The sequence below is a fragment of the Syngnathus floridae genome, chromosome 7 (assembly GCF_059516105.1).
Source record: "Syngnathus floridae isolate MCC-2025c chromosome 7, RoL_Sflo_1.0, whole genome shotgun sequence".
Taxonomy (NCBI): Eukaryota; Metazoa; Chordata; class Actinopteri; order Syngnathiformes; family Syngnathidae; genus Syngnathus; species Syngnathus floridae.
Window position 1 is genome coordinate 6,000,703 of NC_142419.1, and position 25,344 is coordinate 6,026,046.

Genomic DNA, 25,344 nt, shown 5'->3' on the forward strand with positions numbered 1-25,344 from the left:
ATGGATGGATGGATGGATGTTGTCTTGTGATTTATTATCAGATATGCTTGTGTCCAGTGTGATGCTCTTGTTGCAAGCCAAACCTGGATGACCAAATTTGGGGATTTAAATTGCCATCACACTTATGTAACACTTAAATAACACTCACGCTCATGCACAGCTCCTGGAATGATACACACAACAAACCAGAAGTATTCGAGTCTTGCCTAAGGAAGTGCATATGCTGACAAGTATTATAGTGTAAGAAGGTACCATGAATACTTTTGTAAACAGTCACAGATCTCTCATCACTTACCTAGCTGATTTTTATTTTGGAAAAATGATTTAAGCGGTGACTCAAACACTACATGTGATTCTCAGTCCTTGTGTCATTGAATGGGATTTATGCTGACTCACCGGCATAATCCTGAGGGTGGTACAGCTATTCTAAGAGGAAGAAAAATATGTGGTGTCAAATTACACTGTATGTATTATTTGTTTTAAATCAGAGCTACAAATACATTTCTAGAGTTTGTTTGTCCTCTATTATTACTTTATTGGTATTTACACTAAAATTGTAAGGTGTGAAAGCATGCCAGTTTTCATTAAAATTAGATGTTTTTTTTTTAAATTCTGCCCAAAAACAAACAAGCAGGCAAGTCAACAACAGCACTTTTGTCATCAGTAGAGCCAAAAAGTACTCTGTTCATAAAAATTAGGTGTCAAAACCACTAGGCAAAAAGAAGGAGTTACTATATGACACCTTGCCTCCTGAATATTCATCTTTCCCCTGATCCTCCAGAATTTTATCAAGTAGGTTCGGTGTTTCCAGTTCTTCTGCTTGATCTTCATGAATCACCTCCTCTGTTTTGGAGTTTGTCTGGTCTGAATACTCCAGTGGGTCCAATAACTGTGGCTGATGACCTTGGCTGGCCAAAGACTTGGACAACGGCATCTGTAGCAGACAGGATCCTGATAGAGTTGTGGAACCTGGGGCAAACTGGACCCCTGAGATCATGGTGGAGATGGTGGTGAGGGGCTGGGCCCAGGGGATATAAGCACACCCTGAATCTGGAAGGTCCATATGAGGAAGGGCACATGATGTTGCAGCCACAGGTATGGTCTGGAACAAGAAAAAAAAATCTCTAAGCAGTGATAAAGCAAGTGCGCCAATCTACAAAACCACATATTGAATGGACTGGATTATCTCCCGCCAAGAATATCTGGATAAAAATAACGGGTTACCCAAAATGTTTGATCAGGGTCACAAAGGTTTAGCATTTGACATAACCACATTTTGTCTTTGACGGCAAGCATGTTCCTGATAAATTTGGGAGGTTAACTGATTACTTGCCTGAATACTGAATATCTATCTACCAATTTTCTATAACTGCTTATCCTGTTCCAAGTCGCAGAGAACCAGAGCCTATCCCATCTTATTTCAGGCAGAAACACCCCTGCCATTGCAAAATAAAAATTCCACAAAGGAAGGCCGGAGGCAAGACTCAAACTCTGAGCCAAAGCACAATGAAGCAGTTCCGTGCTGCCCATTATTTTCAATATAAATTGAAACTACTCACCCCAACATTAGTGAGTAATGGTGTCTGTGTGTAGGTTAGCATGGTGTAACTGGGGCACAGAGTTTGCATGTAGACATCAGCTGTCAAAGTAGGGCCAGCTGATCCGGCCAGAGGCTGAGTGGAAGTGACCTGCTGACTGTAGTCGGGTGAGGACCAAGACGTGACTGTCGGTCCATTCCTGCTGACAGGTAGTGAAGCTCTCCATTGTGTCATTTCTCCATCACATTCGAGAGACGTTGCTCGGGAGCAGCTGGCTATGTCTTGCTCAAAGATTCCTGAATTGTATGGATACACACAGTACAACATGTATGAGACAATCATGCCTGGCAACCTTCACATACAGGTGTTTGACTGGAAGGCAGATGGCAAATGCATACCTTGTACCAATGTCGACTGGTTGTTATGTGTAATCACCTCCTAAAAAAATTATAGATTGCAATAATGAGTGGAAAGCTGAAAAGAGTAAATGTAATATCATAAAATAACAACAGAATCATATTTCTGCTGCTGATCTGTCATAGACAGTATCCACATCCCATATGTAAATATTCAAAGTTTTCCCTTGCACCAGATGTCACTGTATACAAAGTGGGCAGAGAAACTGAACAAATAAGTCATACTGCAGCAATCTAGCACCCATGATAAATCTTTTGAAGTCTAGAATTGAATTCATATTGGAACTCTGCTGTGGGTGGCTCTCATGCTAAGGAGAACTGCTTACAAAATGATAGATTAGAAGCAGTTTTACAAGAAAGAGACTAATACTGAATCGTTGAATAAATTATAGTTATTATATTATTATAAATTATAGTTCTCATATTAAAGTAACTTAAAAAAACGTTTGTGGAGGGGAACATTTTCATAATAAACATTTGAATATTGAACATCTGGAACTGTCTTAAGTTTTTAATTTTAAATCTTTTGCACCCTTCAGAATGATCATGGTAACGTCTAAGCACAATAAATTGAGCACTTAGAACATTTTTGAAAACTGGAACATTAATATACAATGCAAAAGAAACCCATAAAAAATATTCATTTTTTATGGGTATTTTTTTAAACAAACAATTTTCATTCATGATTTTAAATTGCTTAAAATTCCCTTTAAATGGCAGATTACTAGTTTGCAGCAATCAAAAGATAATGTGATATTTTCCATAAGGCTCAAGTTTCATCACTTTTAACCACTAAGCTGCCAGCTGTATAATTGTGTACACACACAACTGCTAGCTGGCAATCCAGGAATTCAGAGGCAGGTAAATTGTCATCTTACAAATATATATATTGTCATTCCAACTTTTATTATTATCTCTGATTAAATGCCAAATTCCTAGTTCAAAATGATGAAAGCATTTTTGAGGATGATGACGATGATAGAACTTTATTCATCCCACAGCGGGGAAATTCACTTGTCACAGCAGTGCATATGAGTGCAAGAATAATACGATTGCAAGAATAAAACAAGTGCCAGAATTACAAAAAATGGTAAATAACAGACAAGGACAAACACAAGTGCTGCTAGCAGAGACGAAACACATTCATTTTATCAGGTGGCATGCACAGGTTGAAATAGGTTACACTTCTAAAGGATGTTTTTATCGTAATGTTAAGTGTCTAAGAGTGTTCCAAATATGTTTACGCTGAAGATTTTGGAAACAATTGTCACTGGTCTCTCTTAAGCGTTTGCCAACAGTTGTCTTATCAATGGGTACATTCTGAACTATCTGAGTGTGTGCGTGTTGTCTGTGTGTGGGTGCAATAAAAAGCAAGTGGGATGGATCTTTGGCAAGGCTTCAGGTTATTTTGCATAGGGCACTGTGCCCTGTCCCGGAGCCATACAGCAAATGGCTCTAACTGTCATGGAAAAACACCTGCATTATATAAGGACAAAATCCCCTCTGTGTTCAGGAAAAAGCTCTGGCTCACTGCAGGGCTTTTCTTGAAGCTCTCGTGAATAGCATCTATGATTTGGGTCTCATACTTCAGCTGTCAAAATGTTTTTTTTTTCAGGCCACAAACATTTTGTTTTAAATCTGCGCGCCGGGCCCCAAGCATCTGAAAAATAGGGGGGGAAATCCCAATGTGATCCATTATCTTTTCTAGACAGTTTGAGAAACTTCAACCCAAGCGTGCATTAATAAAATTCAACTGAAGGATCATTATTTAGGAATCATCAACATTTTTAAAATGGAGATCTTTGCTACTGATTAAGTATTAACATTTTCAAATGATTGTTTCTGCAGCATTCCTAGAAAAATCACATCACTGGCGACCTATTTCCAAAACAGGCCCATTGCTACTCACGGGTTACACCATATTGGTGACCCCCTTAGAAGAATTTTTAATCTGCGAAAATGGTTTCCAGAAATTCAAGTCAAGTCAACTCAAGTTTATTTATATAGCCCTAAATCACAAGCAGTCTCAAAGGGCTTCACATATACAAAACTAATTGACAATTATTCTCAAAACTTCCCCTGATCTTAAGCTCCCAAATAAACATTAAAGGAGCCATTTATATGCTATTTGTAATCTTTTCACACTTACACAATATTTGTAGGCATCTATTGGCAACTATAGCATATAATTTTTTCAAATTTTTGGTGGCTATTTTTCCAGAAGATGCCTGGTTCATTAAAACCCCCACTACACTGTAAAAACAAGTAGAACTTACAATGAATACAACTCATTCAATGCACCTAACAGCAATGCTGTGAGCACATTTCGAGCGATTTGTGGAAATATTTTACGTATAATTTCTTTGACACACCAAAATCAGAACAGAACACGTTAACTCATATTGCAGAGACAGCTGTTTGGAGAAAAGGCTTGTGTTATTGTGCAGGTCCATCACCGTATGGAGATGGTTCCTCACTTCGTGACATCACAAAGTGACAACCCGGCCCTTTTTGTTGGATTTGGCAGAACTGTTGCTTACCAGGGGTGTAAAATCTACACCTTGAATTTAGAAACCCTGCCACAGTTTGGTGTCAGTCACAGTGTTTCTAATAAACCACAAATACACAACCCAACTCTTGAGAGCTAGTTTACCTGCAGCTCAGTTGAATAGAAGCAGCTGTGGCTAAAGTTGTGTCAGGGTTTTGACCTGAATATGACACCTCTGCTTGCTTTGAGGGGAGGAAGGAGCAGGAGATGGGTGAAGTTTTGGTGAGGAATTAGCATTAAAAAAAATGTCAAAAAGCTGGAGGCGGGGCTCGAAGGCGAGCGTCTGGTGGCCGGGTCTTCGCCCATGGGGCCCGGCCGGGCATAGCCCGAAATGGAAACGTGGGTCCCCCTTCCCATGGGCTCACCACCTGTGGGAGGGGCCGAAGGGGTCGGGTGCAATGTGAGCTGGGCGGCAGCCAAAGGCAGGGACCTTGGCGGTCTGATCCCCGGCTGCAGAAGCTGGCTCTTGGGACATGGAATGTCACCTCTCTGGCTGGAAAGGAGCCCGAGCTGGTGTGCGAGGCAGAAAGATTCCGACTAGATATAGTCGGACTAGCCTCCACACACAGTTTGGGTTCCGGTACAAGCCCTCTCGAGAGGGGCTGGACTCTCTTCCACTCTGGAGTTGCCCACGGTGAGAGGCGTCGAGCAGGTGTGGGTATACTTATTGCCCCCCGGCTGGGCGCCTGCACATTGGGGTTCACCCCGGTGAACGAGAGGGTAGCCTCCCTCCGCCTTCGGGTGGGGGGACGGGTCCTGACTGTTGTTTGTGTCTATGCACCAAACAGCAGCTCAGAGTACCCACCCTTCTTGGGGTCCCTGGAGGAAGTGCTGGAGAGCGCTCCTTCTGGGGACTCCATCGTTCTACTGGGTGACTTCAATGCTCACGTGGGCAATGACAGTGAGACCTGGAAGGGCGTGATTGGGAGGAACGGCCCCCCTGATCTGAACCCGAGCGGTGTTCTATTGTTGGACTTCTGTGCTCGACACGGATTTTCAATAATGAACACCATGTTCAAACATAAGGGTGTCCATGTGTGCACTTGGCACCAGGACACCCTAGGCCGCAGTTCGATGATCGACTTTGTAGTCGTGTCATCGGATTTGCGGCCGCATGTTTTGGACACTCGGGTGAAGAGAGGGGCGGAGCTGTCAACTGATCACCACCTGGTGGTGGGTTGGCTCCGATGGTGGGGGAAGATGCCGGTCCGACCTGGCAGACCCAAACGCTCTGTGAGGGTCTGCTGGGAACGTCTGGCAGAATCTCCTGTCAGGAAGAGCTTCAACTCCCACCTCCGGCAGAGCTTTTCCCACGTCCCGGGGGAGGCGGGGGACATTGAGTCTGAGTGGACCATGTTCCGCGCCTCCATTGTTGAGGCGGCCGACCGGAGCTGTGGCCGTAAGGTCGTTGGTGCCTGTCGTGGCGGCAATCCCCGAACCCGCTGGTGGACACCGGCGGTAAGGGATGCCGTCAAGCTGAAGAAGGAGTCCTATCGGGCCGTTTTGGCCTGCGGGACTCCGGAGGCAGCTGACAGGTACCGGATGGCCAAGCGGAACGCGGCTTCGGCGGTTGCTGAGGCAAAAACCCGGGCGTGGGAGGAGTTCGGTGAGGCCATGGAGAATGACTTTCGGACGGCTTCGAGGAAATTCTGGTCCACCATCCGGCGTCTCAGGAGGGGGAAGCAGTGCAACGTCAACACTGTTTACAGTGGGGATGGCGTGCTGCTGACCTCGACTCGGGACGTCGTGAGTCGGTGGGGAGAATACTTCGAAGACCTCCTCAATTCCACCTACACGCCTTCCATTGAGGAAGCAGGGCCTGGAGACTCTGAGGCGGATTCTCCAATCTCTGGGGCCGAAGTCACTGAGGTAGTCAAAAAACTCCTCGGTGGCAAGGCCCCGGGGGTGGATGAGATCCGCCCGGAGTTCTTAAAGGCTCTGGATGTTGTGGGGCTGTCATGGCTGACACGCCTCTACAACGTTGCATGGACATCGGGCACAGTGCCTCTGGATTGGCAGACTGGGGTGGTGGTTCCCCTCTTTAAGAAGGGGGACCGGAGGGTGTGTTCCAATTACAGGGGAATCACACTCCTCAGCCTCCCTGGTAAGGTCTATTCAGGGGTGCTGGAGAGGAGGGTCCGTCGGGAGGTCGAACCTCGGATTCAGGAGGAGCAGTGTGGCTTTCGTCCTGGCCGTGGAACAGTGGACCAGCTCTACACCCTCGGCAGGATCCTCGAGGGTGCATGGGAGTTCGCCCAACCAGTCCACATGTGTTTTGTGGACTTGGAGAAGGCGTTCGACCGTGTCCCTCGGGAGGTTCTGTGGAGGGTGCTTCGGGAGTACGGGGTGCCGAGCCAACTGATAAGGGCGGTTCGGTCCCTGTATCACCGATGCCAGAGTCTGGTCCGCATTTCCGGCAGTAAGACGGATTCGTTCCCAGTGAGGGTTGGACTCCGCCAAGGCTGCCCTTTGTCACCGATTCTGTTCATAATTTTTATGGACAGAATTTCTAGGCGCAGCCGAGGCGTTGAGGGGGTCCGGTTTGGGGACCTCAGCATCGCGTCTCTGCTTTTTGCAGATGACGTGGTGCTGTTGGTTTCTTCAGGCCGTGATCTCCAGCTCTCGCTGGAACGATTCGCAGCCGAGTGTGAAGCGGTCGGGATGAGGGTCAGCACCTCCAAATCCGAGTCCATGGTCCTCGATCGGAAAAGGGTGGAATGCCCTCTCCGGATCGGGGATGAGATCCTGCCCCAAGTGGAGGAGTTCAAGTATCTTGGAGTCTTGTTCACGAGTGAGGGGAGGATGTAGCGTGAGATCGACAGGCGGATCGGTGCAGCGTCGGCAGTAATGCGGACCCTGTACCGGTCCGTTGTGGTGAAGAGAGAGCTGAGCCAAAAGGCAAAGCTTTCAATTTACCGGTCGATTTACGCTCCTACCCTCACCTATTGTCACGAGCTATGGGTCGTGACCGAAAGAACGAGATCTCGGATACAAGCGGCCGAAATGAGTTTTCTCCGCAGGATGTCCGGGCTCTCCCTTAGAGATAGGGTGAGAAGCTCGGTCATCCGGGAGAGACTCGGAGTAGAGTCGCTACTCCTCCACGTTGAGAGGAGCCAGATGAGGTGGCTCGGGCATCTTATCAGGATGCCTCCTGGACGCCTCCCTGGGGAGGTGTTCCGGGCATGTCCCACCGGTAGGAGACCCCGGGGATGACCCAGGACGCGCTGGAGAGACTATGTCTCTCAGCTGGCCTGGGAACGCCTTGGGATCCCCCGGGATGAGCTGGATGAAGTGGCTGGGGAGAGGGAAGTCTGGGAGTCCCTCCTAAAGCTGCTGCCCCCGCGACCCGACCCCGGATAAGCGGAAGAAGATGGATGGATGGATGGATGAAAATGTCAAAAAGTTGGTTTAACATGATGTGGCTTCTTTTAAAAGATCTTGCTGTCACTAGCATAAAGCATTATACTTCAGCTGCAAAAATTTGAAAGACACTTTTTGTCATTGGGTTGCTTCCTTTCAAGAGTCTATTTTCATATAAAAGCTGAATAAAAATCCAGCATTTTCAAAGACGATGTTGAAGTATTCCTATGACAGTATAATTATTTGTGTGGTTTTTTGTAACCGCTTGTTAAAGTAAAGACAAAATGTATAGGACAGAAGTGAGAAAAGGCATTTATGCTTTAAAGCAAATAAACATGAGAGGCACTACTACTCCTCTGGAGTTGGATGTAAAAATTAATTCATTCATTCAAGGCTTCTCTTCACAAGGGTTGCGGGCGTGCTGGAGCCTATCCCAGGTGACTTTGGGCAGCAGGCGGAGTGCAGCCTGAACTGGTTGCCACCCAATCGTAGGGAGAAAGGAGAGAGGAACCGATAAGCAAGGTTCTTTCATCCTGTTTCGGCAAGTTCTGTATTTGTTCAGTACATACAGAAACCTATGATGATGAAACTATAACTCTGTACATGCCAAAAAAACAAATCAATCAATATTTAAGACAAGCTCATCGTTGTTAGGTTGTTATTGTTTTTTCGCAAATCTCTCTTTTTTTTTGGATTATTAAAATTACTTTTATATTTTTAAAGACTAGGAAATCACCCTGGTTACTGGTTTACTGGTATCTGCAATCTGAGTCAAATCGAGAATTTGATGAGTTAGTTATGATGAATTTGTTGAAGTTAAACACATTTTTTTCTAATTTTCCTGATCGCTAGCTTACAACTCATTGCAGTTGTAAGCCAGCTAAGATAATAAGAAGACCCAAGAGGAGATTTATGGACGTGACGAAGGGAGACTTGCAAATAGCTGCTGTTAAAGCTAAAGATGGCGAGAACTGGGAAGGCATGGAAGAGGATGATTTATTGTTCAGACCTGTGAGTAAGGTGAAGCCAAAAGGGAGAAGACTACACTTGTCTAAAATTTTGGTGACCTTATTTTGCCCTCTTTAGAGCTCAGAATGATACTGTGCACTTTCACAGAAATGTCAAACACCCTCACACAAATACAACTAGCTAATTATTAATCAATAGCTTTCAAACTGTTTCACTCAAACTGACTTGGGTCATGTTAGGTGCAATATGATGTGAAGTTGTCTTGGTGCTTGGCCACTCTGCACTTCTTTTTCTTCGCAGCAGCTCTTTAACTGGATCTTTGACTCGAACACCCTGGTATGGCCTGGACCTGCTCAGAGCAGCAGGATAGGCTAGAAATGACAGAAAAAACCATGAATACAACTTAATTTCCATTGTGTGGAGAAACAAGCTCTGGGCACATTTATAATACACTTGCTGGACTATGAGACCTGATGGAAGGAGCAGTTTATCAGCAATTGCAAACAGTGTGATCTATTAGACAACAATTGCAAATTAAACACAAAGCATTGTGACATAAACTCCTCTGTTCCTGCAAATCAAAGTGACCATTGACATGTTGGATAAGTCCAGATTTGTTTGTTTTGATAGTGCCACGATAGAGACCGTGATACAGTCCTTTAGAACAATGATTGCCAACAGGTGGTCCGCGGCTCTCTCGTGGTCTGTGGCGGTATTGCAAATGGTCCGCGAAATTGGAAATGGAAAATTGTAAAGTTTTTAAAATTTATTTATTTATTTATTTAAACTTGATTTGTTTACCAGCTAATTTTGTGAATCATTTACCCATCCAAATTATGTGAAATGTAGCTGAGATTCCCAATATAGACATACAGATCCAAATAAATGGCCTGTATATGTCTATCTTCCTTTGGTGCAAAATAAAATAATATTCCGCCAAAGCAGTGGTCCCCGAGTTGCTTCTTGGCTATAATGATGGTCCTCTGGACAAAACCAGATGAAAACCCCTGCTTTAGAAGTAGAAACAAAACAGGAAGTGGTGTGACACACTCAAAGCAAAACACACTGATACATATGTCCCTTGCTGACAAAGTACATTTTGATTGTGGTTAAAATCTTTATACATATGTTAGACATGTTATAATGTCTAAAAAGTGAGATGCATGAAGTCCATCTGTGATCCAAATCCTGACCCCAGGGTCAGGGGTGAGCCGAAGACAATATCAGTTGACATGCCAGAGGCAGTAAATTGCAACAGACAAGTCAATCTCAGGGCACAAAGAGAGACAGCCCTTTGTATTGGACAGTGTCAAGTCTTGAATTAACCTGACATGCATGATTTTGGAATGTGGGAGAAAATTGGAGTTTCCCACATAAGGACGTTGAGAACAGGAAGACTTCACAGAGAAAGGTCAGAACTAATCCACCCAAAAGCTTTGACTGCGAGGCAGAACTTTAGAGGCCATGCATTTATTTTCTCCCCTGATGCTTATTTTCTACACCGGGAAAATCTCTCAGCTAATTTATAAAAGGTGAAATGCGGTGAACACTCGCGGCTGATCATGTCATTTTCATGGAATAATGAATGGGCCGCTTTCAAATAAAGAATTCCGCAGCAAAAGGAGTACTCCCTCACCATTGTCTAGTGTGCAGTACTAAATATGGCCTGTGGAGGGGAACAACTTTCAGTTTGTGGTTCGCAATGTCAAACTTAACTAGTAAAAGTTTGATTACCTTGATTTTGACTCTGACAGACTGTGAAGGTGGTGGCCAACAGTAAAAACAGAAAAAAGTCAACTTCCACATTCCCACGACTCCACAATTTTCTACTTAATTTCAATCACAAAAGAGAAAACACATTGTTGCATAAATATTGCTTTACCTTTATGAGGAATTGCAGTAACTGCACCAGTACTTAACTTAACCTGATGACTGAAAGGTCACGCACACAGTGTCACAAGCTCAGTAGAAAACAGACGAACTGCTTGATATGTGCAGACATTAGTTAAGACCAAGAGCTCCTCTTTCATGATTGGTGTAAATCCTGCATGGAGATGGGTTAGGCCTCATGTTGGTACTTATGCAGGATCTGCAAGTGGCAGGGGTACGCCGTCGTGGGAGTGGTCATAGCTGGCTTCAACCATGGCCAATCAAAGCCTCTCATTTAATATACTTTAAAAGTGGTCTGTTGGTCATGCACAAGATCGTAAAATTGTGCACGTTTGTGGATGACACCACCCTCTTTAGGCTTATGCAAGACTGTGAGTTTGCCTACAATATGGAGGTGGACCAGCTGGTGTCCTGGTGTAACTTCAACAACCACAACCTGAGGGTTATTATCCCAAATTAGGAAGGCCACCGTCATGCCTCTATTCACTCACAGGCTTTTTCATCTCCATAATGGACTTCTTCCACTTTCTGGACACCACAATCACCAAGGGCTGACCCAAGTGGGAGCTGGCCATCAGATTCTGCATCAAGAAGGCCCAGCAGAGGATGCTCTCAGCTGAGCAAGCTGACAACCATGACATTGGTGGAGTTCTACGCCACCCTCACTGAGTCCATCCTTACCTTCTCCATCACCTTATGGCATGGGCCACCAAGTCCAGTTCTCAAAGGCTATTATCCACAATATCAAATAAGGTTCATCAGCAATTTCTGTACATAAATGATAACAATCCCAATCATTTCAATCAGGTGTGTTGAGGGTGGGACACATCTAAATCACTTTAAACACAGTAACGCACAAAAGTGAGTACACCCCTCTCATTTCTGCGATGTTTTAATTATATCATGGGACAACACTGAAGAAATGACACTTTGAGACAATGTTAAGTAGTCACTGTAGAGCTTGGATATCAAAGTAAATGTATTGTTACTTCAAAGTAACTCAAAATACAACAATGAATGTGTAAAAAGCTGGCAACAAAAGTGAGTACACCCCAACTGAAAATGTCAAAATTGGACCCAAATGTCAGAATTTTGTGTGGCCACCATTATTTTCCAGCACCGCCGTAACCTTTTTAGGCATGGAGTTCACCAGAGCTTCACAGGTCGCTGCTGGAATCCTCTTCCGCTTTTCCATGATGACATCACGGAGCTGATGGATGTTTGAGGCCTTGCGCTCCTCCACCTTCCGTTTGAGGATACACCACAGATGTTCAATAGGGTTTAGGTCTGGGGACATGCTTGGCAAGTCCATCACCTTCACCCTCAGCTTCTTTAGGAAGGCAGTGGTCGTCTTGGAGGTGTGTTTGGGGTCGTTATCGTGTTGGAATACTCCTCCGCGGACCAGTTTATGGAGGGAGGGGATAGTCCGGTTGATATGCGGTGAGGTTGAGCTTCATGCAGGCGTTGAGGCTCTCATCAGTCATAATAGCCCGATCGTGAACGGTTCTTGCTGACGGAGGCATGTCTTTTATCCGTTTGAGTATCTTTTCTTTATCGGTGAAGTCATCAAAAAGTTCATTAGCCAGACGCAGTCACCAAAAGAGCCTATATCTGGCTCGCGAGCCATAGGTTCCCGACCCCTGGTCTGTAGGATCCCATCCATTCAAAACCAATCGGTCTCTAGGACCTGGGGACTTCATGTCAGATTACAGCTGACCCAACTCACCCTGGACTAAACTTGTCGGACCTTTTCCCCTTAGGCACGAGGCTGCAGTTCATCCAGACCACAACCTCCCATCACATAAACACTTACCTCCCCTTGGCTACCAGACACCTACTCATGAACACTAAATAAAACAGCACTTAAAATTTCACACCTACCATCTGTCTATTGGACTATTGTTATCTACTATCTATTGTTAACTAAGCTACTATACCACAACATGTTCTTATTACTCTGTTTACTTAAACTTTACTGTTACTGTATGTCATCTACCTTTCACCTCTAGGGCTTTTTTGCAGCACAGTGACAAGGGTAAAAGGGCAAGTGTCTGTTGTGCCATTGGCTCTGTACATCCACATAATCTCTATTGTGAAGGTGAGGTGGCACATGGCTGTATTTTCCCTTCTTATCTGTAGCTGATAGGTGTCTGATAACATTGTACGTGTCACTAAAAGTTCAGGTGCAAACTTATGGCCCTACAGCATGATGAGAGCTTCAGAATTGTTGTTAGGAAAGTATTCATATGCATAGGTTCAATGGAATCATTAAAGAATTTCACATTATTTAAACAAATGAATGTTTTTTCACGATGACTCACATTGTCAGGGTTCACTTGGGGCACTGTGGGTTCAATTACTACTCAGTGACAGTGTGAATGGTTGTCTGTCTTTGTATGAACTCTGTGACTGACTGCTAGGCTAAAGTCTGGCTCATACCAGACAGCAGCTGGGACAGTCAATTCCCTGTAACCATAAACAGAATAAACTGTATACAAAGCAGATGGGGAAAAAAAAGTCTTTGTAATTATTTTACGCTAACATTGGTCTAGTGAGCACGACAAGAGAAGGTTATGCGCGAGATTTTGGACTTTTTATTTTTTGTCCAAAATAAAGGGTTCTGAATTACATGGTGAACTCTAAATGCACATCATTGCATGACTGATAACATCTGCAGTGAGTGAATGGAATTTCCTGTGAACTTGATATTGGCCCATCTCACATTAACAGATTCATAACAGTGATATATTACAGTGCGTGAGGTATTTGGAAATGAAGTGTCAAAAGGTTGCCCATAGAATACTTTATAAATTCAGTGTCGTAGTACAGTTCAGCTTAATCAATGTTAATACCTTTAAATGTAAATACTTTAATAGAACAATTTACTCCTAATTCTTTGAACACATGAATACAGAATCCACACAGACAATATATATACATGGACTTGCTTGAGTCAAAAGAGGAAGTGCCACAGGTGCACAGTAATTTACAAAGATGGAGGTCTACTGCCTTTTTGCATATCAAGATTATAATTCAATTTTAATGTGAAGCCATTTTTCAAAGGATCGCTATTTGCAAAGAGTCCCACAAATGTTACAAAGTATAAAACAGTATTTGTGTAAAAGTGACTGCAGCAGTTAACAGTGCTAAAAACTTGTTTGAAAAAATAAAACAGAGATGTAAGATAAAAGTAAAATAAAAAGGGGATTTTGACAAAGAAAGATGAAATTCACAATCCTGATATTGCAAAGTTCTCATGTGCAAATATGATACGCTATTATAGTTTGTAACACAGGAACGTGTTAGCCCTGAATATAAGACTCACCAGCTAAAAGTCAGGGAAGCCTGGACTATAAGCAGCAGGTGTTTTAATGTTTAATTTCCATATGTAAGAGAATATGCATAAATCATACTATACCATAAAAAACATCCATAGTAAAGAATCCATAGTAAACCGCACAGTGGCTTGTGCAAAAAGTAGCGGTTTATTGTCCAAAAAATACGGTATATAAAACAGATACAATTAATTTATCAAAAGTAATAAAACAATACACATCACATTACAAAGCGCACAAAATTTCATACTCACATTTGTCTAAGTGCATATTGCTGACGTTGATAGTCGAACATTGCAAATCAAAGAGGAGTGCGGACACTTTTTAACAGGCTAACAATTCCCCTGGGATGTTGCAGCTTCTCGTCACGCGTTGTCTTTTTGCCCTGATGGCAGTATGGCCAACCAACACTGTTTTGTTTCCAGAGTTATGAATAATTTCAAGATACAATCAATGAAACACAAACACCAGGAAATTTTATTGCCTGTACAAATTTTGAATGAGTGCACCAAACCTCTCAATATTCCATTGCTAATATGCTGACTCCACACGTTTGGTGAGATACAGTAGATACAGTGCTTTGTTTCAAAAATCTTTTTAGAAATGAATATAAGACTGATTCACATAAGCACTGCAGCATAGTTCATCCTTTTAATGTACTGAAGGGTTGTATAGGGCTGTTCGAGTCTGAAAAAAAAAATTTAATCACAATTATTTTGGTAATCATTGAAATAACAAATATTAAAAAAATCATTTATTTTTAGTACAAAATAAGATAATGTAGAAAAAATATTGAAAAATGAAATATTAAGACAAATAATTTTTTAAAATTATAATACTTATCCAATTATAAAATTAATTACTCTGAAATGAAAAAAAGGTGCAGATTAATAAATTCAAGTACAGTTTCCTCAAATAAATAAACACTGCATTGGATATTAATGCATATTAATCATTATTTGATAACGATTACGTCAATTTTGTAATTGTGTCATTGACTTTCAATTAACTGCACAGCCTTAGTGTAGACTGATGAATTTTTTTCAGAGTTTATGGCAGCTGTTTGTTTTAGTTACCGTTATAACCACACTTACTCAGTGGCCTAGTGGTAGAGTGTCTACCCTGAGACTGGAAGGTTGTGGGTTCAAACCCTGGCCGGGTCATACCAAAGACTATAAAAATGGGACCCATTACCTCCCTGCTTGGCACTCAGCATTAAGGGTTGGAATTGGGGGGTTAGATCACCAAATGATTCCCGGGCGCGGCACCGCTGCTGCCCACTGCTCCCTTCGGGGATGGGTTAAATGCAGAGACAAATTTCACTGCACCCAGTTGTGTGTGTGACAATCATTGGGACTTTAACTTTAACATACAGTCAGTGTTGGGAAAGTTCATTTTCTACACGAACCACTTCAAAGTTTAGTTCACAACTTTTGAAATGAACTACTTCAATTCATAGTTCATAATTAAATTTTGATGAATTAAGTTTAGCGTTCCAAAACTGTATGCTATCACCCCACAATCTCAAATACAAACAAAATTGCTTAAAGTGTCTTTTTCTTCAATGAATTGAAACAAAAAAAAAAAACTGTGGACCAGAATGTGCAAACACAAACATCCATCTGTAGGTGCCAGACTGAGGCAGGAAACAAAGGATGTACAGAAATATTTAAAATAACATATTTGCTTTAACTCACTTTTAATCAATGGGGAATGTATTATTTCTTAACTTGTTCAAAGAACTAGAAAACGTTTATAATTTGGAAAATAAAAGTGCAAAGGATGCAAAGCCTAAATAAATTACCAAAACACAAAAGACAATCTCATTAATTTTTGTTCAACGCCATTGAGAGCTCGATAACTTCTCCTCAAATTTCTGAATGCTCTCAAAGGATACCTTATCGTTTCCGTTTGACAAGAAAGGGCGAATCGCATTTTAATGACGCTCAAGCCGTGCGACTGTTTGTGGCCGGGGTTGCCAAATCCCTGTTCTCCTGTTTAAGTAAACCTTGTTTACTGTGTGTTTAGCAGGTTTTATTTTGAAATCTGAGAAGATCAAACCTGGCATTCTTGAATGAAAATGAACTGCCCTTCAAAACTGTTCATTGTTTGTTCACAAAGCAGCCTCTTCCTGGGCCAAAGTATATGTGAATGCCTTTATATCAGAATTTCAATTATATAGGAACACTTTGGGTAAAGTCCTAAAAGAACAGTCAAAAGAATGAAATGAACTGCCCTTCAAAACTGTTCATTGTTTGTTCACAAAGCAAAAATGTGATACGTTCAGTTCACGTTCGTCCAAATTATGAACCGTCGTTCATTGAACACATTCAGGTACAACACTGCATGCAGTACATCTTTTTGATTGGAAGCTTCCTTAATGGTGATGTGAATATTTCAAGAACTATCCACAATTTAATCACCATGTCCATGTGTTGGCTCTACTGAATGCTACTTCCCGCTGGAATCACTGCAGCCTCTTCCTGGGCCAAAATATATGTAAATGCCTTTATATCAGAATTTCAATTATACAGGAACACTTTGGGTAAAGTCCTAAAAGAAAAGTCATAAAGGCATGGTTGGATGAGTTGGGTCAGAAGAATTTGAGTGGCTCACAGAGTCAACGCCTGAACTCAACATGACTGAACATCTTTGGAATGGGGCGGAAAAAAAATACGTAGTATGTTTCCATGAGGCAACAAACAACAATTAAAGTTCCTGTGGATGGTAAGTTGTAAATTGTGGCGGTATGTAGAGCTTGATCATGGGGTAGTTGTACTTTTGCACTGATGGGAAGAAATGTGACGATGTGGTTGACATAAGTTTAGGCTTGTTCCGAGCGATATTTTGAAATGAATGTTTTGCTTGATGTGCAAATGGAGAGGGGCCAATTTGAGATGGAGCCCTCAAGCGTGATATCTCACTTAAATTGTTAACAGTGTCGGCATGTTCGAGCATGTCAATAATTACTGGATTTGTATGTGTAGCATGGAAAGCTAAATTTAAATTTTTCAGCAGAGCTCAGCAGGAATCATTAATTAGATCATAGTTTGTACCTAGATGGTGGGTGGCTCACCTTCATGACTTCTGCGCAAGCTGAGTCATTTCATTTCTCACTCAGGGATGATCTGGATGTAAGAGTGGATAATTGTCCGTCTCTACCAGTCGATAGTGAAGAACTTCTCAAATTCAGCTAAGACTTTCTTCATGGATTCCCAAAATGTGAACTGGTTGACCCTCTCTTCTCTGTTGCAGTTTTCCATTAACACACTGTCTAATTCCTCAGGCCTCATTTGCTTGCTTTAACGTATGTCACCTAAATAATAGCAGAATCATAGAAATATGTGTTACAAAGCTTTATAATTCAAGAGTTACCGGATGTTCTCATTTCCCATGTGCACAAAATGATCTTAGCATGATTTTAGATTTAGACAAAATGCCATGGCCTCAATCAGCATATTTTCTTATGCTCAGTTTTATGTGTAGGTTTCTGTGTAAGTCCTGCCTTCATGCAGTTACTGACTATTATTTATGCAATCACTGGGCAGTGTAGTCATTCATTGAATGGATTGATTATAAGTAAAGATTACACTCTTACAAGTTTACGTGCTGGCAGGAGTAAATACACATAGGGCAAGTTAAAACATTTTAAATGCAGATAGGGGATAAAATACTGGGGGAAAAGTAAGATAAGATTTATATCGGACGCTTCTTTCATCTTTATCTTGAAGGCCAACAATGTATTAAAATTGAAAATCAAATAAGAATCCTAATGAATGTTAAGCTGCTCCACCACTTCTACTCATCTCATATAAAACTATAAAAGTTTAGTGTCTTAAATCATGTCTCTGAACCTTACCATGAACACAAATGATAAAATACTCAGTCTAAAAGACAGTCAGAACAGCTGCAGAAATCTTTATTCTAATTTCAGTCTTTGGTTTTTGTTGGGCCCGAAAGCACCGTATGCGACAGCATAGAGGGAAACACCTGCATGTACTTCAAGGTTCACTGGACAGAAATGCAAAATGGGAACTAATAAATATAGCAATAAGAAAAAAAAATACACAAACTGCTGGTAGGTAGTATTTTAAAGTGTATTTTTGAAGAATCATCTTGCAACTACTGTAATAATATGATTTTTCTCAATATAAGGAAATATAATGAAAGCAATCGTTAACTGTGGCTATTATGCTTATCACATCTAAAATGCGGTCTGATGATTTATACCATGTTTAACAGTATTTTGCCATGCAAATATTGTACTGTGATTTAACTGTAAAAAAAATAATAAAATGTTCTTTTTTTCTGGATTTTTGGCTGTTTTGTGTTGTTGTGAAAGTGCTTGGAGAATGTCGAAGCAAATATTTTTGATCATTTGCATTTGTGACTATTCAAAGCAAATTGTTCACTACGATCACCGAGTAGTGCAGCTTTTTTGATGAGATCACATTTCAGAAGAGGGTACGAAAACACCGCAAGCTTTTACGTCAGAGGTGAGGAAGATTTCTTTTGACTATACACGTCCACATGCTTTAAAATTGTCTTCAGGGTGGGAGCAGTATATGAACGTTCTACCTAACCTATTAATTTCAGGTATTTTGCTAGACACTCCTAATCAGTTTATACGTATTCCACACATAACACGCAAATGCAACAATATGGACCGTAGATTATTTTATTGTATCTCTCTGTATTGGGGTAATTTGATAGTGAGGGAAAATCTGTTTAAGGGGAAACTTAAAGTCAAGAGGCCCTAATTTTTGGGCCAAGCTCAAATCTGGCGAAAATGTGCAGTGTAACTGGTTAACAGGGCCGCCATCGTGCGCCATTGTGGGATGGAACAAGTTGATTCACGGACAATCAAAGCACACTCCCTTCATTCCCATTAAAATCAGGGTGGAGGATGCACACCAGTGGTTGATATTGCAGAAGCAGTAATAGAAAATGGGGTTAGAGAGAAGAAACTGGTACGCATGAAGTGCGTCTATACAGGATAACTTATAACCTATTCCCCCCCCTCCAATCCAATTCTGATGAGTGGTCAGAATACTAGTACTTTTAGAAGATATTTAAGATGATAATTATAATAATTCATTGAATTGATTTTTACAATATTCAGATAGACTGTGCAACGTTGTTGTCGTGTTTATGAATGAAATCCAGTGACATCCACCACACATGACCACGGAGCGCCATATCACTACTTTACATTACTTGACCTCAAAATTAGATGTGATTTTAAGTAGAAGGTAGTCTACTAGCGCTGGAACGTAGTGTGTCTATCAAATTCATAATCACGCTTAACAATTGCGGCTGTTTTTGCGCCGAGCGCAAACTACCTTAATAATAATAATAATAATAATAATTCATTTAATTTATATAGTGCTTTTCAAAGACCCAAAGACGCTTACAGGGAATAAAAAGGGTGGGGACGTACGGGGTGGCGAGACAATACTTTCTGGTATCTTTCTGTTATTTGTATTATCCATCCATCCATCCATCCATCCATCCATCCATCCATCCATCCATCCATCCATCCATCCATCCATCCATCCATCCATCCATCCGTCCATCCATCCATCCATCCATCCATCCATCCATCCATCCATCCATCCATCCATCCATCCATCCATCCATCCATTTTCTGTACCGCTTGTCCCCACGGGGGTTGCAGGCGTACTGGAGCTTACCCCAGCAGTCATTGGGCAGTAGGCAGGGGACACCCTGAATCAGTTGCCAGCCAATTGCAGGGTACACAGAGACGAACAACCATCCGCACTTGCACTCACACCTAGGGGCAATTTTGAGTGCCTACCATGCATGTTGTTTGGGATGTGGGAGGAAACCGGAGTACCCGGAGAAAACCCACGCGGGCACGGGACAACATGCAAACACCACACAGGGAGGGCCGGAGGTGGAATCAAACCCGCACCCTCCTAACTGTGAGGCAAACGTGCTGACACAATAATAATAATAATAATAATAATAATAATAATAATAATGATAATAATCATAATCATAATATCGTAGTTTTTAAATAATCCCATTTGTGGGCAAACACCTATGGGGGATGAAGGTTCAGATACTTCCTCTTCAAGATAGTGTCTTTGGGGTTTGATACATGAGGTTTGCCGACATGCAATATTTAAGTTGCCATCTACTCATTCTGTATTTAATGAGGATATCTGCTCATGTTATGCATTTCCCCACTTGCAGTAAAATAGTACTGGGCACACACTGCACATGCAGTATTTAAGAAGCTAGTGGATAGCATCTACTCATTCTGTATTTAATGAGGATACCTGCTCATGTGTGTTTCCCCACTTGCAGTGAAATACCCCTGGGCACTGTTTGTTGTCCTCCATGCATGTTGGAGGCTTGGGATGGAGTGTAAAGGTAGGTGATTGATTCAATGGGAGTTTGCTCTGTTTGCCCCTGGGGTATCGGTCAGGATACAAATGACAGGAGAATGAGGTTGGGATTTAGCAGCTCTAATCTCATTGCAGGCACAGGCAAGGAACAACATGGAGTAGAGTATTCAGGCATGAATTGCAATGGCAGGATGGTACAGGCATAAGTGCTAATTACAAAGAGTGTGTAAGGACAAAAATGTGGTGGTCGTCCTGCAGTAAACAGGGAAACAATGCTGCACATGAGTGTGAATACTAAGTCGAATACCCTTAAAAATGCTGTGGTAATAACAACTCAATTTGGGTGAAAAATTGGACCATTTTTGTCAGAAACGGACAGGACAATCAAGTGCGAGACACTGTTTTATTGATCTCTCTGAGACAAGGGAAGTGGAGATCAAGCAAAGGGGCGAGACATAGACGTGGTCATGGACAGGCGTGGGGTGGACCCTCAGTGACCTCGGAAGGCGGAGGCAGACAGCAGAAATCACCTTGAGGACGGGGAACAGTCCCACGAAGCGGGGCACCAATTTGTGGGACTCCACCCAGAGTGGAAGGTCCCGCGCAGAGAGCCCCACGCTGTGAACCACTCAGTACGTCGGGGCCATCCGGTGCCTGGGGAGCATGGCTGCCGACGGTTCGAAGGAGGCGGGCACGAGCCCTGACCCACGCCAAATAGCAGCAGTGTACAGGGCCGGCACTCTGCTGCTGATGGTTGAAAAGTGGCAGCTGGTAGCCGAACACGCACTGGAATCGGGACAGGTCTGTGGCAGAGCTCGGGAGCATGTTGTGAGCGTTGCTACCCACGGTGTGTGGTTACGGGATGGGAGGTGAGGTGGGAGTTGGGGCTGGGCTGGTTCTGAACCGCCTCTCTCATTCGTTCCTCAATGTCCCAGGAGACGGAGGCGACCACGACGGAGTCGGGGTGGAGGGTGGGGGCTGCACGCTCCACCTGCTCTCCTCCAGGAAAAGCACACTTCAGGGCCTCCGCCTTGGTGTTGCGGGACCCCGTTCAATCGGAGAGCATGAAGTTAAACCTCCCGAAGAACAGGAGCCACGGGCTTGACGGGAGTTCAATCTTGTGGCTGTCCTAATGTACTCCAAATTGTGATGGTGCGTCCAAACTATGAAGGAGGTGGCCGCACCCTCAAGCCAGTGTCTCCACTTCTCCAGGGCCAACCTCACTGCAAGGTGTTTCCAATTGCCAATATCGTAGTTGCGTTCGGAGGTTGACGGACGGTGGGAGAAGAGAGCGCATGGGTGCAGCTTCCCATCCAAGCTGGAGTGCTGAGAGAAGAGGGCCCCCACGCCTACGTCTGAATTGTCGACCTCAACCACAAATTGTCGTTCTGTGTCGGCCATCTGCAGGATGGGGGCGGAGGTGAAGCGTCTCTTGTCTCTTGCGTGAAGTTAAACCTCCCGAAGAACAGGAGCCACGGGCTTGACGGGAGTTCAATCTTGTGGCTGTCCTAATGTACTCCAAATTGTGATGGTGCGTCCAAACTATGAAAGAGGTGGCCGCACCCTCAAGCCAGTGTCTCCACTTCTCCAGGGCCAACCTCACTGCAAGGTGTTTCCAATTGCCAATAACGTAGTTGCGTTCGGAGGTTGACAGACGGTGGGAGAAGAGAGCGCATTGGTGCAGCTTCCCATCCAAGCTGGAGTTCTGAGAGAGGAGGGCCCCCACGTCTACGTCCGAATTGTCGACCTCAACCACAAATTGTCGTTCTGTGTCGGGCATCTGCAGGATGGGGGCGGAGGTGAAGCGTCTCTTGTCTCTTGCCTGTGAGGGTGGTGAGTGGTGAGGCGACCAAGCTGTAGTTTCCAATGAACCGCCTATAGACGTTGGTGAAGCCGAGGAATTGCTGCAACTTCTTTCCCGTGGTTGGGCACCAGCCAGGAAGTGACCACCTCCACTTTTGCCAGGTCCATCCGGATGCTGCCTTCGGTTGGTTATGATGTAGCCTAGGAAGGACACCGATTACGCGTGGAACTCACACTTCTCCGCCTTGACAAAGTTTTCAAGAAGGCAGCGGAGGACGGACTGGACATGAGTCACGTGCTCCCCCTTGGTTTGGGAGAAGATGAGGATGTCGTACAGGTAGAGGAAGATGAAGCGGTTGAGCATGTCCCGGAGGACATCGTTCACCAGGGCCTGGAAAACGGCGGGGGCATTGGTGAGGCCGAACTGGACCACCAAATATTCGTAGTCGCCACTGGGGGTGTTGAACGCCATCTTCCACTCGTCCCCCTTCCGGATGCAAACAAGGTGATAAGCGTTCCTTTGGTCCAACTTGTTGAAGCCCGTGGCCCCCTTCAAGGAGTTCGAACACCGACGACAGGATAACGATCCTTCGCCATGATGTCATTCAACCAGCGATAGTCTATGTATGGGTGCAGCGTGCCGTTCTTCTTGCCCACGAAGAAGAATCTGGCCCCGGCCGGTGAAGAGGAGGCGCGAGTTATAACGGCGTGAGGGAGCTTTGATGTACTCCATCGCTTCTTTCTCTTCGGAATTGACAATGAGTACAGGTGGCCCTTGGGTGGGACGGCACTCTGTAATAGGTTAATGGTGCAGTCGTAGGGGCGATGGGGCGGGAGGGAAGTGGCCTTGGCCTTGCTGAAAACCTCCCCAAGGTCGAGGTAACAGGATAGCACCAGAGAGAGGTCAGGTGGCGGACAAGAACTGTGGGAGGCGGCTGCAACGACTGTCCCCTTCAGGCTGGTTTGATAGCAGCTGGGGCTCCATCCCAGTACCGTCCCAGTCTCCCAGTCTATGTAGGGGTTGTGCCGGCGCAGCCAGGGGTGACCTTGTGCGGACAGGAGGTGAAATTGAATGGTCTCTCGGTAGTTGCCGCACAAGAGCAGCGTTAACCGAGGGCTGATGTGCCTAACTGTGGCTAGGAGCTGCCCGTCCAGAGCTCGTGCGGGGATGGACACCAATAGGGGCAAAGAGCCGACTTATAGCCGTCGAGCGAGGCTTGTGTGATTTTTTGATTTTTGTGTGGTCACCAAGGTTAAGCAATATATCAGAGTTGGGTTTTGTAAATGCTGATGTTGTTTTGCATTCTTCTTGTAGGCAATGTAAATGGCGCGATAAAAGCTGCTTTGATTATGCAGACATCATGCCATCATAATACATTACATTACAACAAACCACCATTGATTTCAATACTGCTATTGGTTATCCTAATGAAAAAATGTTGTGGTTGTTGCTTTTTTTTTTGCAGTTGTTATAAATAAAAGCATACAATTACAACTTGAAATAGCTCCCTACAGCTATAGGAGTTGACTGACTACAAGGCTAAACTATAACAATCACACCATGTAAAGAACAAACAAGTCACAATATCTTAACAATATGCTATGTCAAACTTTTGAAATGTTGACGCATGTACTATACCAAAATTGCTGCACCATGCCTGCAGAGTATATAACTGCTTGGCAGTCCTCTAAACTGTACCGACATACCCCCACCGCCATAAATTATAATTCGTGTCAAGTTGTAAAAGCTTCCAACTTCCTCATCAACACTTCTCGTCTCCTCCTCGCTACCAGGATGAACATTGCTATCATATATCACACCCTTAAATTGGAGTGTGTGTTGTGAAACTGTTGTTCCATAGCTAATAAAGGCCAAGGCCTGTAAATTGAACCCCCACCTTAAAGGTGTACCAGTCAAAAAGTTGAAACATTCTGCTGTCATCTACTTTCTATTGTCACATAAAGTCAAAGCAATAACAAAGGTAAACATGCTAAAGCACAAATGTGTTCAGCATATCGTTAATCTGCTAGCAAGGGAATAGGCGGACATCTTGACACATCACTTTGGTGCAGCAGTAGGAAAGGAATTGCAAGGACATAAAACGCAAAACCAAGACCTTTGTTTCTTCTATTGATAATGCTTCTCTGTATCTCATTCTCCTTCTTTACCACACCTCTGCAATGTAAACATACATATCCACATACTGTTATATCACCATTCCACTTCCAAACTGGAGTGGGAACACAAGTCATAAGGAGTCACCGTTCCTAATCGTACTGTCAAAAAGGATGTTCATAAGAAATACAGTTTTTCTGTTGTGCTTGAGGACCATGCGAACTCCACTTCTCATGCTCTGACCACACGTGTTAAAAAGCTACATTATATATTCCCCCTCGTCACATGCAACCCTCAGGCCTGTACATGGCTTGTCAGCCATTCTGATTAAGTACTAATTCCAAACTGCAGACCACAAGGCTGAATTGTGTGTGCGTATGTGTGTGTATGAGGGAGCGGGTGTGTGGGTGTATGTGTGATGAAGGGAGCCGCTCCACCTGGTCTTGGCCTGTGTGATCATGTCGAGGCCTGAACGTGTTTTGACCTGCAGTGCAAACAGATCTGCTCTTCACTTTCACCTTTCACTTAAGGCTCTCGCTGTCTTTGCTCAGTCAATACACACGTGCTTGTTGCATATCCTTGGGCCGTTAAGCGTGAGGACAGTGCTGGCCCTTGACTTGTGCAGCAGATCCAAACTTGAGCTGAGAGCACAAGATACAATCGTTTAGAGGGGGTTGCAGCTGAACCGTGCTTACACAGCTGCCTTCCCTGAATAAATACAGTAGTTAAACACCAACAAGGAATGAAAGAATATCCAATATGTTAACAGTCGATGAACAGACTTTGGAAATAAGGCTTCAAGTTCATGAAACTTCCAAAAGTAGCTGGAAAGAGGAAGGATGGAAATAATTATAATTGGACAGCAGTAAATATTGGCGGAACTTCATAACGTACTTTTAATAAACAAAGACTGAGCGATTCTTTAGAAATATCTCTTCAATACATTCACCATTCAGGACTCACAATTTACCACGGAACTTCCCTATTTGGAACAT

General features: G+C 43.5%; 1 protein-coding gene across 2 annotated transcripts; it reads right to left on the reverse strand.

Annotated features, from left to right (window-relative positions):
• Positions 1-287: 287 nt before the first annotated feature.
• On the reverse strand, positions 288-14,441 carry pou2af1 (POU class 2 homeobox associating factor 1). 2 transcript variants are annotated; one of them, XM_088381491.1, is made up of 5 exons: positions 14,311-14,441; positions 9,057-9,202; positions 1,937-1,976; positions 1,689-1,834; positions 288-1,102 (listed from the first exon to the last, which is right to left on the reverse strand). In XM_088381491.1, the coding sequence occupies exons 1-5, from the start codon at positions 14,324-14,326 to the stop codon at positions 695-697; spliced, it is 756 nt and encodes a 251-aa protein (XP_088237617.1). In that variant the 5' UTR covers positions 14,327-14,441; the 3' UTR covers positions 288-694. The 2 variants fall into 2 exon arrangements, with proteins under 2 accessions (XP_088237617.1, XP_088237616.1); XM_088381490.1 differs by having other exon boundaries at positions 1,560-1,834.
• Between the last annotated feature and the right edge of the window lie 10,903 nt (positions 14,442-25,344).